This window comes from Acipenser ruthenus, chromosome 57 (genome assembly GCF_902713425.1).
Source record: "Acipenser ruthenus chromosome 57, fAciRut3.2 maternal haplotype, whole genome shotgun sequence".
Classification (NCBI taxonomy): Eukaryota; Metazoa; Chordata; class Actinopteri; order Acipenseriformes; family Acipenseridae; genus Acipenser; species Acipenser ruthenus.
In genome coordinates, this window is record NC_081245.1 from 789203 (window position 1) to 805237 (window position 16035).

A 16035-nucleotide genomic window follows, 5' to 3' on the forward strand; every position below is an offset into this window, starting at 1 on the left:
CCCGGACCAGTGCAGGGCACCGAAGTGGAGCGAAGAGGATACCAACACTCTGAGAGGGGGGAGGGGGGAGGGGGGGGGGCACGAAATATCTGTCAGAATACCTGCTGTCATGGAAGACACTGAAGACATCGCTTCTGAACTCTTTGCGCCCATGACAACTGATGAATGGTTACAAAACGAAGCCGCATCAATTCATAAAAGCAACTGTCCCGAAACTGAAGAAAAAGTTGACTCATCGCGCTGAGTTAAAAAAAAATTTAACATTGAGCCTGGAAACGGGGCGGGGTTCTTACTGTACATGGCTGGAGGCTATGTGGTCCAGTGGTTAAAGAAAAGGGCTTAAGAACATAAGAACATAAGAAAGTTTACAAACGAGAGGAGGTCATTCAGCCCATTTTGCTCGTTTGGTTGTTAGTAGCTTATTGATCCCATAATCTCATCAAGCAGCTTCTTGAAGGATCCCAGGGTGTCAGCTTCAACAACATTAGTGGGGAGTTGGTTCCAGACCCTCACAATTCTCTGTGTAAAAAAGTGCCTCCTATTTTCTGTTCTGAATGCCCCTTCATCTAATCTCCATTTGTGACCCCTGGTCCTTGTTTCTTTTTTCAGGTCAAAAAAGTCCCCGCGGTCGACATTGTCTATACGTTTTAGGATTTTGAATGTTTGAATCAGATCGCCGCGTAGTCTTCTTTGTTCAAGACTGAATAGATTCAATTCTTTTAGCCTGTCTGCATACAACATGCCTTTTAAACCCAGGATAATTCTGGTTGCTCTTCTTTGCACTCTTTCTAGAGCAGCAATATCCTTTTTGTAACGAGGTGACCAGAACTGAACACAATATTCTAGGTGAGGTCTTACTAATGCATTGTAAAGTTTTAACATTACTTCCCTTGATTTAAATGCAACACTTCTCACAATATATCTGAGCATCTTGTTGGCCTTTTTTATAGCTTCCCCACATTGTCTAGATGAAGACATTTCTGGCTTATAACCAGTAGGTCCCCAGTTCAAATCCTAGCTCACTCACTGACTTGTGTCACTTAACCTCCTTGTGCTCCGTCTTTCAGGTGAGACGTTGTTGTAAGCGAGTCTGCAGCTGATGCATAGTTCACACACCCTAGTCTCTGTAAGTCCACACTGGGGCAGCAGTGTGGAGTAGTGGTTAGGGCTCTGGACTCTTGACCGGAGGGTTGTGGGTTCAATCCCTGGTGGGGGGACACTGCTGTTGTACCCTTGAGCAAGGTACTTTACCTAGATTGCTCCAGTAAAAACCCAACTGTATAAATGGGTAATTAATTGTATGTGAAATAATGTGATATCTTGTAACAATTGTAAGTTGCCCTGGATAAGGGCGTCTGCTAAGAAATAAATAATAATAATAATAATATAAAGGTGAGTTTGGTGGGTTTTTCCAACAGTGTTATGTTACTTTCACCTATTTGTATTATATGTATAATCTTCATCATCTTTACAGCTTCAGAACCGACTGTTCCAGGAGCTCTTTGGTGATTAAAAAAAAATGGTTCTGGGCTGGAAGGGGTTAATAACAATGCGTTATTAATCGGTTCTCATTGCTAAAATATTCTCCTCACGTGTGTGTAACTTTCTACGCTGCTTTTTAATGCAATTCATTACAATAGGAAGCACTTTTTTTACACAGAGAATTGTGAGGGTCTGGAACCAACTCCCCAGTAATGTTATTGAAGCCGACACCCTGGGATCCTTCAAGAAGCTGCTTGATGAGATTCTGGGATCAATAAGCTACTAACAACCAAATGAGCAAGATGGGCTGAATGGAGCCTCCTCTTGTTTGGAAACTTTCTTATATTCTTATCTTCCCATTCCGGGCCGTACTGTCTTGTTCCAGCTTTTACCCCATCCCCCTGGAAACCACCTGTGCCCAGCAGCTTCACTGGAGAAGAACTTCTAGAAAATCCGCCTGCCTTTTATCATCATCCCAACAATGCAAAACAAAGCACCTTAAACTCCTGCGCTGTTTACTATACACTACAGCCAATGGAAGTGAATTACCTAGCAGCAATGTTACATACAGCATGCAGGAAGATAGGCACCTCACAGATATATCGTTACAGAGGTCTGTATTGTTTGTGATACAAGCGCACAGCATAAAGAACTACGGGTCCCAGCATCCCTCACCATTGTCACAGGTGATGAGGCATGCTGGGAGCTGTAGTCATAGCTCATTGTAGTTCACCAAGCGGTTCTTCAATGAAGTGTATTTTATAGCTGGTGTGAACACATACTCTCCCTGTCATTGCATTTTTTTTTAAATAGTCCTTCATGAAACTTATTGTGCATCATATACAAGCCTCCTCTCTCCTCTCTCCTCTATTTCTTTACCTCCTTTCCGGCTCGTGGTGCATTTTGGGGTTCCATGGCAGCACCCCCTTTTTAAACAGTCCGCCTCATCTTTAAAATCTATTCCACAGGACACTGCTGAATCTTGATTCACACACTCTGAGAGAGGAGAGAGAGGAGAGGGGGAGAAGGAGAGGAGAGCAAGGAACCCTCAGTGAGAGATCAATGCACACGTGCTGAAGGCAGACAATGCTGCTGAAAGAGTTTTTAAACATTCCTTCATTTAAACTAATTGCATACATTGTTTCGTCACAAATTGTACAGCACAGAGAGGTACAGTAAAGCATATTAAAAAAAAAAAAGCATGGTAAACTCACAGCAAAGTGTAATAATGGTAAAGCATAGGAAAGCATTGTAAAGCACAGAGAGGTCTGGTAAAGCATAGGGAAGCATTGTAAAGCACAGAGAGGTCTGGTTAAGCATAGGGAAGCATTGTAAAGCACAGAGAGGTCTGGTAAAGCATAGGGAAGCATTGTAAAGCACAGAGAGGTATGGTAAAGCATAGGGAAGCATTGTAAAGTACAGAGAGGTCTGGTAAAGCATAGGAAAGCATTGTAAAGCACAGAGAGGTCTGGTAAAGCATAGGGAAGCATTGTAAAGCACAGAGAGGTATGGTAAAGCATAGGGAAGCATTGTAAAGCACAGAGAGGTCTGGTAAAGCATAGGGAAGCATTGTAAAGCACAGTGATCTGGTAAAGCATATGGCACTCTAATCCAGAGTATAACCATCGGGAAAGCATGGGGGGGGGAAACTTTATCGTGCAAAGAGATTCACAAAACGCTTTTTTTGTTAGATACTTACTTAGAGGGGCGAAAAAGCCCTGGGCCTCTGTGCCTAAAAACAAACATCAAAATATATTATAAATACATGAATATATATATATATATATAATACGTATCTATCTATCTATCTATCTATCGATATTAGGGATGGGAATTTCAATTAATTTAGTGCTCGAGTAGTTGTGCGTTAAAAATTTCTAGTACTCGAGTACATGAACCTAATGCCAGACAATATTATTTCTACATATGTGCCACAAAAAAATAACAAATTAACACTAAAACCGCCGCCGGCAGTCATTATGACGGTTACGTTTTAAACAACATCAATATTAAAATGAAAGACAAACTATCGGATACAACTCAAACGTTTTATTCAAGCACATCATATCAAACATCTGCACAGCCGAAACGCAGTACTTAAATAAACAATTAATCATAAAAAGGGTTTATTTTCTAACTTACATATAAAGCACTACATCAATATATATATATATATATATATATATATATATATATATATATATATATATATATATATATATATATATATACATATACATTTTATCACCCATAGAGTTCAAACATAAGGGGTTTCTTACCGGCAATGCTGGTGCAGAGCACGAGAGTGAGCGAGAGAAACCACATGAATGAAAATAATAATAATAATAATAATAATAATAATAATAATAATAATAATAATAATAATAATAATAATAAGGCAGGCTACTGTAAACTAAAACACGAATATAATAATAATAATAATAATAATAATAATAATAATAATAATAATAATAATAATAATAATAATAAATGGCAAGTGACTATTGTAAATTAAAAACACAGACAGACCAATTATACCGTTTCCTAGCAACGGCTCAAATAAAACCGCTGATTCAGAATCCGTTTCTCATTCGTTCCATAAGCCCCGCCCCTCCCTTGACGTTTCAAGCCCCGCCTCGTCATGACAGTGAAGAGCACGGAACCGCAGGTATGGAAGGATCAGATCGGACACGCCCGTGGAAACTCTGCAAGCTGCAGAATTGTATTGCCTAGATAAGGAACTTCGGTACAGGTGTCGTGGGAAATAAATTGACGGGGAAATAAGTTGATCGTGCAAGCGCAGTAAGACAAAAGTAGACAAAAAGTAATGCGGGGGCTACAGTTTGATTAAAGGGGAGGCTCACTGCATGGCTTTTTAAAATTTATATCTGGCCGTTTTATTTACTACTAGACTGTAAGTTGGTTCGTGTTCGTGCCACTGTCATTTCGTATGAACTTTAAAATGTGTGATCGACGACTGTTTCTATGGTAAAATGTTTTAAACCCCTGTGTTTTTATGTTTCTATAACATCGATGTCAATCTGATGTAGTTTATGTGTGATCGCGGGGATTTATTTATAATAGGCTATTAAATGATTTTACACGTCAAAATGTTGTCAGTCTTTAATCGAAATTAAAATGTTTCAGTAATATAATCTGATGACATGCTGCATCCATCATATTAGTATGACAAGGTCGTATTTTTACATTTTAATATGAGTATAGCTGTAACTTTACTACAGTTTAGAGGTGGCAAAACGTAGGCCTACACTGAGAGTTAAAAACATGAATATTATTATTATTATTTATTTATTTATTTATTTATTTATTTATTTCTTAGCAGACACCCTTATCCAGGACGACATAATTGTTACAAGATTTCACGTTATTATTATTTTTTTTTTTTTATTTGTGTGCATGTCTTAAGCATTCACATTTATTGTTACACATACAGTTATGTTTATTTAAAAAAGGTTCTAGGTTTAGGATTGTGGTTTTTAAATTGGGATAGGGTGAAGAAAATTAAACACAAATAGCGAGACGAAAGTTTCTTTTTAGAAAGGAATTGTGTCGTGTTCTCAGGTAAAAATCTCTTATTATTATTATTTATTTCTTAACAGACGCCCTTATCCAGGGCGACTTACAATTGTTACAAGATATCGCATTATTTTTACATACAATTACATTATTTTTTTTACATATTATTTTGACATACAATTACCCATTTATACAGTTGGGTTTTTACTGGAGCAATTTTAGGTAAAGTACCTTGCTCAAGGGTACAACAGCAGTGTCCCCCCCACCTGGGATTGAACCCAGGACCCTCCGGTCAAGAGTCCAGAGCCCTAACCACTACTCCACACTGCTGTTAAATCTTGTAACTAGATTTATAAATTATATCTGAATGTACACATTTAAATAAAATATATATATTCACAACATTTATAAATCTGGGGGAAAAAATACAAGATTTAAGTTAAATCTGGAAAAAAAGACATGTTAAAACACATGGCACCCCATAGCAGGTAGAAGGACTACCAGTAGTGCTGTAATATGAATCGATGTCTTCACATAACTTTCTGTTGTATGGAATTACAGATATTCAATTGCATAATACAGTCTTTTGCAATGGAGGAAGGGGTGATGGGCTGGCATTAGGATTCATAGTAACATGTATAGGGGGAATGGGAGCACTTTAAGAACAGGACACCCATGTGACAGATGTATAACACAATGATATTGTCAATTCAAAAATGAAAGTGTATGAGTTACACTGCTATGAAACTGTGTTTACATGGGCGAATGGAATGGATCAACCAAGAGCTTTTCAATGTCATACTGGATGAGCAACAGAATACAGTTTAACGCATACAGTCGTCACAGTTAGTCGCAATACGTTGTGCTGTAATACCAGCATGTTCTGTATTCTCCAGTGTTTTAGGACAGTGTTGGCAGACAGCACACACATGTTCTGTAAATATCCATCCTTATGCAGTGCAGATGGACGTCTCTTGTGTTATCTGCAGAGAGTTGTATATTGTTTGTTTAAACTGATGATGGCTGTCTGTGGTTGCTTGTAAGGGGGTGGGAGGGAATGCATTTAGGGTTAAAAACCTGAACATTGCATTTCCCTACTTCTGCCATTTTAATATCAACCCTAACTGATGCAAAGTTTTTTTTGCATAGAATATATACTGATGCACAATGAAAACGCAACAAAATATTTTAAACATAGATATCAAACAAAATCACAGAAAATTTGAACAAAAATACAGATCAAAGAATCATGATAAGTTTTCAGTATGAAACGTGACACACTGTCAAAATGAACACATTACAAAGTTAGTATCGGGTATGACCTCCCTGAGCATTATCACATTCCTGACAGCATTGACGCACAGACCTGATCAGCCTCTGGATAGACTGCTGTGGGATGTTCTGACACTCTTCCTGTGCAGCTGCAGCCAGCTGGTGAAGGTTGGTTGGTCGCGGTCATCTCCTGTGGATGGCGCTGGCGATTTGGTCCCACAGATCTTCTATTGGACCCAGGTAAGAAGAAAAAGCTGGCCATGGCAAGACCTTTCTTGAAGCCGTGCAATTGTAATCCTAGCACTGTGTGGTCTTGCATTGTCCTGCTGGAAAATCAACACTTCCGGATTGGCTTGCAGGAACGGAAAAACTGTTGCCTCAAGGACTTTGTCAATGTATCACGGTTCAAGGAGATTCCTCCCCACACTTCCACCACCCCACTGGTTGGCTTGACCAACGCAACAGTCACCATAACGCTCACCGCGACGTCTCCACACATGTTGTCTTCCATCAGATCTGTCAAGGGCAAAACAGCATTCAGTGTGCAGTGTGTGGTAAATGCTCAGGGAAAGTGGAGAAGCGTGTATTGTGTGAGGACTTTACAGGTTAGAAAGCTGCCAGATATGTAGGCTAAATAATGCACTTTTTTCAGGTGTCCCAAAAGGCGTGGTATCCTGCTTGCAACTTGTTCAGAACACCGTCGCTAGAATTCTGACTAAAACCAGAAAAAGAGTGAACATATTACCCCTTTTTTGACCTCTTCACACTGGCTCCCTGTGCAGAATTGATTTTAAGACTTTGCTGTTAACTTACAAGGCCCTGAATGGATTAGCACCTAGTTATTTGCAGGAGTTACCTACCCTGTATCTTCCAAACCGCACGCTGAGATCACAGGATTTCAATCTAAAATGTATTTCAACAACACCACCACACTCAGTTCAGCTCCTTCTTATATTTATTAATCTGGTTATTTAGTTTATCGCACAACATTTAAAAAGGAGGGTATATTGTGTGCAAGCTTTTTCAAGAAGTTTTTTCTCTCTTAATTTGGATTTATTTCATACAAAGAAAACAACATACCCTTATTCAAGTTTACCATGGTATTTTTGTACTTTTACCAGGCTTATTCCATGGTAATACCATGCATCAGCCATCATTTACCCTGGCTTACCATGTTTATTAATATGCTTTACTATACCTCATTATTCTTTACATTGCTTTCCTATACTTTACCATGCTTCAGTATGTTTTACTAGGGTATGATGGGCACACTTCAGTTTTTGGAGAAATTCCTTAAACTTATTTTTGTAAAGCACAATATGGGGATGAATTGTCCAGTGCATTGTACACTACACGTTAAGATGGTGTCCCTTAGATGTGATCTAAAATAAAACAAAACTAATTATTTGAATACAAATTCCAAGAGGGGCCGTTTTCAAGGTATGCACCTTTGGCACGCAGTCTGAGTTTCCCGATGAAAATCAGTTTTTTGATTTCCATTGTAAAACCGTATATTGGGGGAGGGGTGTGACAGGACATCAGAGTGGAGACGTACCCAGACGAGGAAGCTGACAGAGACAGGACTGCGGGTTGATGTATTTATTAACACAAAAATAAGTCAAAAGGTTATACAAAAACAACAAACACAGAGCAAAATAAACAGGTGTAACAAAACAAATCTCACAAAACAAACCAAAGATCCCTCCACCAAACAAGCACCGTGCCGGTCCTTCCAGCACGATCAGCAAGGATTACTTTTACTTTCTGTTTCTGTTTCTGTTTCTGTTTCTCTCTCTCTCTCTCTCTCTCTCTCTCTCTCGTTCAGCAAATGCTGCAGGTTTCTATCTGCGTGACCATCTCCAAATTAACACTTTGGAATCCATTTGGAGATGGTCGCATTCTGTACGAGATTAGAGGGACGGGTCGATAACCCCATCCACGCTGCCAAACAAAAAAAACACAAACCTCACGTTTTTAACCCTTTGCAGTCCATTTATTTATCGCGTCAGGCACGTCAGGTCTAATTTATTTTCACACGCGCAGTTAATTTTAGACGCACTGTTTAAAAGTATTTTTTTCCACAGTCAAACGGGTTTAAAAGGCCCTGCATAACAACAAAGCACTCACTAGGCATCTCCAGCCCCGCCCCACCTTTTCGTTCGCTATAGCTTTCACCTATGTAAGAAATAAATAATAATAATAATAATAGTCGTACATACCGATCGATCATCTCCGGATCACTCGTTTTATCACCAAACTCCTCAATAATGCGATCCAAGTCATTATTTTATTACTATAACATCTCAAAAAAGCTCTGCAAATGTCCGTGTTCTCTGTGCGCAGTAAACAGCCAGCTTGTTTACTTATGACCGCCCCATTATCTGATACCAGGGCCATGTATGACTATTCATGAGATATGCCTTTTTTTTTCGTCTTGTCTCGGCTCCTGTCGCTCCCACTAGGCCATTGAATGGTTTTCTCGGCTTTTTTCCGGAGAAAAAACGACTAGAAACCTGTTTTTTGCATTTCTATAATGATGTCGGACCAGGTCCGACAATGGACCGTAAAGGGTTAAATAAACACAAAACACGTTTACATACAGCACCAATAACATCACCCATTTAAATAAACACCAAACAAATACGTTTCTTTTAAATAATAATTCATTTCATCAGCATAGTTTTGCCCCGCCCCACTAATCACACTCAGGGCTCTTCTGCCCTGCCACAGGGGGTGCTATAATGCAGACAGAGCCTGACAACAACAAAACTATGTTTGAGGTGATCAAAGCTTAGCGTGGACTTGAAAGAGCTGGAGAATTGGTCACTAGTGGAGAGTTGCATACAATAATCCTAACGTTCAAACTAAGAGTCAGCAATGCAGGAGACAAAAGTGGAATCCTGCAGACGCAATTACAATCTATTTCAGATTACTAAAGTGACGTAACGATATCAGAAAAGTCAACACGATGTTGAATGGTCCAAACAAGATGTCGTAGTTTTCATCCGTGAGAGTACGTTTTTGATCTGAAATGATTAGGAGCAAGTTTATTCTTTTGTTTTCAGTAATTATTTCTGTATTTTAGTCAGATTTACTCCTTGTGTTTAGGTGTCCTGAAGTGTCTGAAATTCTGTGGATTCTCTTGTGTCCCTCAAGAGCCTGTAACTGATTGAACTTCCTCCCACATTCAGAGCAGGGATAGGGCTTCACTCTCGTGTGAATTTTCTGGCGTCTCTTAACCCTTTGTGGTCCATTTATTCAGTGCGTCTCAGGAGCATCAGGTCCAAATTATTTTTACACGCGCAGTTTATTTTAGATGCTCTGTTTAAAAGTATTTTTTTCACAGTAAAACAGGTTTAAAAGGCACTGCATATCAACAGGACACTCAGTACTGCATCTCCAGCCCCGCCCCACCCCTTGTTCACTGTATTTTTCACATACCTCTTCATAGTAGTGCATACCGATAAATCATCTCCTGATCACTCGTTTTATCACCAAACTCCTCAATAATGCAATCCAAGTCATTATTTTATTACTATAACACCTAAATAAAGCCATGCAAATGTCTGTGATATTCTCTGAGCGCTGGATGCAGAAGCAGCTATCTTGTTTGTTTATGTCCTTGTTATCTATGTGGTGCCTGTATTCTGAGATACGCCAATTTTTTTCGGCTTCTCTTGGCTCCTATCGATCTCACTCGGCCATTGAATGGTTTTCTCGGCTTTTTCCGGAGAAAAAACGATTAGAGACCTGTTTTTGGCGTCATTTTGATGATGTCATTGGACCGGGAACGGAAAATTGCAATGTCGGACCAGGTCCGACAGAGGACCGCAAAGGGTTAAGGTTTGATAAGTGACTGAAACTCTTCAGACATTCACTACACAGATAAGATTATTTTTTTGTGAGTCTGCTGGTGGATTTTCAAGGAACTTAAATGTGTGAATCTCCTCCCACACTCAACACAGTGATAAGGTTTCTCTCCTGTGTGAATGCGCTGGTGTGATTGAAGATGTCCTAACTGTGTGAATCTCTTCCCACACTCACTGCAGTGATAAGGTTTCTCTCCTGTGTGACTGCGATGATGTATTTTAAGATTTTGTAACAACGTGAAACTCCTCCCACACTCAGTGCAGTGATAAGGTTTCTCTCCTGTGTGACTGCGATGGTGTCTTTTAAGATTTTGTAACAGCGTGAAACTCCTCCCACACTCAGTACAGTGATAAGGTTTCTCTCCTGTGTGAACACGCTGGTGGATTTTTAGATGTGAAAAACAACTGAATCTCCTCCCACAATCAGCACAGGGAAATTGAGTCCCTCCTGCGTGATTTCCTTCAGCAGCTAGAGAAAAAAAAAGAGAAAGGTTATTGTACAGCATTCTTACACATTCACTCTTCTGCAGGGCTTCCCCTCATGACCAACTCCTAGGGTGAACTCTGATGAGAATACAGTCAAACCCACTTAATATCACTCCTGTTAATACCAGCGAGGCTGAATACAGTGGGTGTCATTAAATACAAATGCTTGAGAATATCACTTTGATTATTAACACACTCCAGTTATTATCACTCACATGTACGAGTCACTGATTTACACCCCACTTAATATCAATGAGGAATACAAGTTAAGATCAGGTTTACATGCAAGTGCTGTATTGAAATGTTTCTTCTGGTGACACTTAGCAACCTGACTGGATTTGGCATCACCCACTGATGAGACATGTGATCCCAGCACCACTATAAAGCTGTGGGAGCAGCACAACTGCAAACAGTCTACCAGAAACAGGGAAAGGCAAAGATCTAACAGCATTCAAAACAGACATGATAGTGGGTGCACATCTAGCAGGGTCACAGCAGCAAGGACAGTTATGTTGCAAGCCACTGACATAGTGACTGGGCAGCCTCCCTAGCTTAAATGGAGGTGAATCTTCAGCACGCTTCTAGAGTTTAGTAACCAGTTTTTGCAAGATTATAATCAGCTCAATGTTGCTTGTTTTGTATAATTACCTCTAAATCCCAGTTCACATTCAGGTGGACAATCATCACACAGGCTGGATCCCAGCTGGTTGTTCTCCTCAAGTGTACAGACATTATTTTCAGTAGGAACTTCCTCTGTGATGGGGATACATTCCTGTTCTATGAATTCCTCTTTAATAGGAACACATTCCAGTCGAGGGACCTCTTCATCTTTAACACATGTCAGCTCTGTAACCTGCTTTAGACTTGCATACCACACCTGGTCAAAGGACTCTTGTGTGTGAACTACTTCTATCCTTGGCCCCTCCTGTGCTTCAGATTTAGGCACAGCATGGCTCTCTGTGGGATCTGTGTGAAAGAAAATTGTACACAATTATAACTCTTACTTATTAGCCAGGTTCCTCTACAAAGCCAGCCCCTTGTCAGAATTCTACTGAGAGATGTCATTGGGTCATTAAACTGAAACATGAGGAGGTGTTTTTATTTTTTATTTTACTTAAAGCTAAGGACAACAGTGAGTATCCTCTACTAACACAACCAAGTGAATACACTCTTTACACCCAGGAGCTTGACAGTGGAAGTGGACAGCGAGCTACCAGGAAGACAAAGACCAGCCCTGCAGGTGTCTGCTTGAGCTCACTGGGCTCCTGGCCAATAGATACAAAACATGAATGATGACCTCTAGAGACTTCTACTTTTCCAGACACCACAGGATGGGGAGCTGGGAATGAGGTTGGATCCAACATTGCTTCTAAAGTATTTGTGGGAGAAGGGTGATCGATTAGCTGTACAACCGAGGTCCTATTGTAAGTGACTGTGCAGCAGCAGTTGTGATGCATAGTTCAAATTTTGTAAAAACACGCCATTTTGTTATTATTGTTGACAGCCTGGATGGGGTTAAAATGCCCCATCCAGATAAAATCGTGAGAATGTGTGGTCGACAGCGAGTGATTATTGACAGACTTGGTGTCGACCACGCGTATGAGAAAGCCTGTGCAGAATGTGGTCGAGGGGTAAATTAGGTAACTGATAGCCAGTTGGCTGAACGGGGGTTGGGGTGTGCAGGAGAGGAGAACGGGAGCACAGAGAGGAGGTAAAAGAAGAAATTAAAGAAACAATTGCTACGTGTGCTGGTTCAACACCAGCATGATACTTGTTTTAGTCAGTGGTGTGTGACCGAGTTTAGTAAAAATACCCTGAATATTTATTTTTTCCCAAATTACCCTTTGTGTTTTTTCATAATGAAAGTTGATGGTGTTTTTAAATTAAATTTTTTTGTATACCATTTTATTTTTACAATTACCTATATTTTATTTTTGTAACAATTATTATTATTATTATTATTTCTTAGCAGACGCCCTTATCCAGGGCGACTTACAATTGTTACAAGATATCACATTATTTTTACATACAATTACCCATTGATACAGTTGGGTTTTTACTGGAGCAATCTAGGTAAAGTACCTTGCTCAAGGGTACAGCAGCAGTGTCCCCCACCGGGGATTGAACCCACGACCCTCCGGTCAAGAGTCCAGAGCCCTAACCACTACTCCACACTGCTGCCCATTTAGTGTGTGAATCACTCAGAAAACATTGATTTGTGTTTGTTTGAATTAAAATTTCTATTTTTATTAGGGAGCTCCCCTAAATCCCTTGTTTAGAAAGATGCAGGGTATTAATGCTTGTGAAAGAGTAGCCGTCTGCCGTGTGGGTGCGTGCATTCACTGCTGAGTGAGAGGCAGGAGAGCGAGACGGAGGTTGAAGTTGATACGCCCCCCCCCCCCCCCCCCCCCCGCAGGCAAACAGGATTTATTTACATATCAAGTCAACACACTCAACAGCTCACCTGACACTACCAGCAATGGCAGCACACGGAGCACTTTGGTAGGATCTCCAATCTCTGAACTTATCTTCTCTGCTCAATAATAAACTAACGTTGCTGAAGAGCTTGATCATGGAGGATATGTGATGGGCGGACACGTGACAGATTACAGTATTTCTTTTTTGTTGTTTTATGAATGAGTATGAAATCGCCTTAGTGCCCTTGGGTTGGATTTATATTTGGTCTTTTTTGCCCCCTGAATGCCCAATGAAGGCAACGTTGCCTTGCCCTTCAAGACCTTAACTTCTTGCCCTGGGTATTGCCCTGTTTTATTGTGGCAGTGTGTTGTGTCTAAAAATATATCTGCAGGCAGCAGTCAAATCAAACATGAAAACCCAATGTGCTGCTTTATATTGATATCAAAGCTCACAAATCACTATCCTAAACCTCTGCAATATGGTTTGGTAAAGTCTCAGAGGGACTATAGGTTTGTTTAATTTACTAGCCACAGTTTACTCTATAGAAGATATCATTTAACCACCAGGAGAGCCATTTAAGACTCCTAATTAAACTGGTTAAGATTTATAGACTAATCCTTTCTTGCAGTTCACAGAATACCCATTTAAATCTTAATTAGGCTAGGTGAGATATACAAACATAGCCTAGTAATTTTCTATACTCTTATAATTAATTAGAGTACCTAATATTAGGACAGTGGAGTCGAGTTATTAACAGCACTCATAATAAGCACTTTAAAATGTCTGGCGAGAAATTCTAACTAAGACCTCATCAATAAAATTGACCAAGCAACATCATCAAAAAGATCAACCTTACCGTGAAATAATCCCTGGTTCTCGTTCCTCTGAAAGTCTTGTTCATTGCAGTCGGGGTTCATGTTTCTGAGAGGTTGTTTAATGTCTGCATCTGCAGCGTTCATGCATTCCCGCACTGCTTTCAACTCGCTCTCTGATATTTCCAATCTCAGCTTCAGACTTTCATTCTCTTTCTCCTTTCCAGCCATTTCCATTCGGAATTCAGTGAATTTGCCGCCGACAACTTTTGTGATTTGGCACAAGACGGTGTCTACAGCCGCTTTCACTGCGTGCTCGATGGTAGAGGCGAGCTCGTCTTGAAAGAACGACACGGAGACACTGACGTCCATCTTCATTTGTACCCAACCTAAAATACTTTAAACAGCAGATAATACAATTCTGTGAAACCTGTAGGGCTGCAGCCCTCTCTTCTGCATAAGCAAAACAACCTTTTCTATTTCCTGTACTGAAATGGAGCGTCACAAGCAGTGGGCGTGTCTGGTTGGAACCATTGGCTGTAGAAACTCTAATCCCAGCCTGATTGGCTGCTGGCCTCCCTGTCGAACCCAAGGGAGGTTTTGAAGCTGGATCCCGGGGTTCTCCATGTGGGCTTTACTGGCGTTGTGTTTTCCAATGCAATGTCCTGTGGAGGATCCGAAATGGCGCCAGTTTAGTTTCTCTGCTTTGTACTCCAAAACTGCTTCGACTGTGTGAGTCATTGCATTGCGCTTGATTTGTTAATAGAGTCGACTGTTTTTTCATATGAATGGTTTTAGTTATAGTGGCGGTTTAGAGGTGAAGGGGGAGACTTGAGACAGATTAACAAAACAACAATAATTTATGCGCCGATGGAAGAGAGAGAGAGCGTAAACAACTGAATTTAATTCACATTATTAGACACATCATTATTATTAATTTCTTAGCAGACGCCCTTATCCAGGGTGACTTACAATTGTTACAAGATATCACATTATTTTTACATACAATTCCCCATTTATACAGTTGGGTTTTTACTGGAGCAATCTAGGTAAAGTACCTTGCTCAAGGGTACAGCATCAGTGTGCCCCACCTGGGATTGAACGCACGACTCTACGGTCAAGAGCCCAGAGCTCTAACCACTACTCCACACTGGTCCACAACTTTAAAATGGAATTTGAAAACTGAACTGCACAAACATGAAGTTTTAATTTCAATTACACACACCTGTCAACTTTTCAAAATACAAAATCGGGGGTGTGTGGTGCAGTCCGTGATATATATATATATAGTTTTTACTGTTTCCCCAGTAGAGTTGCGGGGTTGCAGGTGCGCGGCTAACTATGTGAATTTAACTCGCGCTGAATGCATGCCTGCACAGGGCTCCGCTGGGTCCTAAACCCTGCTCTTAAAGGCGGGGATTGCAGTAAACACACACCGGACACGACTCTTGTAGACATTGGAGGTTTGCTGACATGAGGGGGTTAAACAGTAGAGTTTTGACCAAAATACAGGAGACTCCCGGTGAATACGGGAGAGTTGACAGGTGTGATTGCATTTAAATCTGCAGGAGAGCGCTTTGATACCGGTCTGAATGAAGTTTTTTTGATAGTGGACATTCGCTGTGATTCTCAACTGCCAGGCATTAGGGAACAATGGAGTTATAGCACCCGCTTCAACCCGTGCTACAAAAAAACTAAACACAGGAATTGTTAATAATCTACAAGGTATACTCTTTGTATTTTGCTAAACAAAGAGGTACAGTTATAATTTTCTTTTGTTTAGTAAGCTGGCATTGTAAATGAAACATGGTGAGGTATAATTCTGTGCCACCCAGAGGCTAAAGGGTTAATTGTACCCTGGCATGTTTTAGTTTCTTTTGTTTATCAAGGTACGTCTTCAGACTGGTCACTTTGATGCAGGTGTACCAGAGGTGTGCCGTGTGTAGGACGGTGTTCAAATGCAATTTTAGATTCAAACAAGCAAAATCCAGAGTCGATTATTCAATTTAGGGTTTACCTAACTAAAAACATATCTGAAATCAAAATGCCCACTGGTAAATCCATCTCCGTTACATATGTGAGCAGGAGGATGATGGGAAATGTAGTTCTGAGAAGTCCATGCGGGTACATGGGAAGCCATCTTGAGGCAGGGAATGCAA

The 16035-nt window shown here is 40.4% G+C and overlaps 1 protein-coding gene across 1 annotated transcript; it reads right to left on the reverse strand.

Annotated features, from left to right (window-relative positions):
• Positions 1-7872: 7872 nt before the first annotated feature.
• On the reverse strand, positions 7873-14473 carry LOC131724810 (zinc finger protein 239-like). The gene is made up of 3 exons (XM_059017635.1): positions 13921-14473; positions 11295-11612; positions 7873-10629 (listed from the first exon to the last, which is right to left on the reverse strand). The coding sequence occupies exons 1-3, from the start codon at positions 14252-14254 to the stop codon at positions 10169-10171; spliced, it is 1113 nt and encodes a 370-aa protein (XP_058873618.1). The 5' UTR covers positions 14255-14473; the 3' UTR covers positions 7873-10168.
• Between the last annotated feature and the right edge of the window lie 1562 nt (positions 14474-16035).

Bases quoted from the DNA above. Each gene is read 5' to 3' on its own strand.
- LOC131724810 (XM_059017635.1), bottom strand. From the start codon at position 14,254: ATGAAGATGGACGTCAGTGTCTCCGTGTCGTTCTTTCAAGACGAGCTC. The intron at 11,613-13,920 runs GTAAGGTTGATC...TCTTTCACACAG, and splicing joins GAACCAGGGATTATTTCACG to ATCCCACAGAGAGCCATGCT. The intron at 10,630-11,294 runs GTAATTATACAA...TTTTTTCTCTAG, and splicing joins ATGTGAACTGGGATTTAGAG to CTGCTGAAGGAAATCACGCA.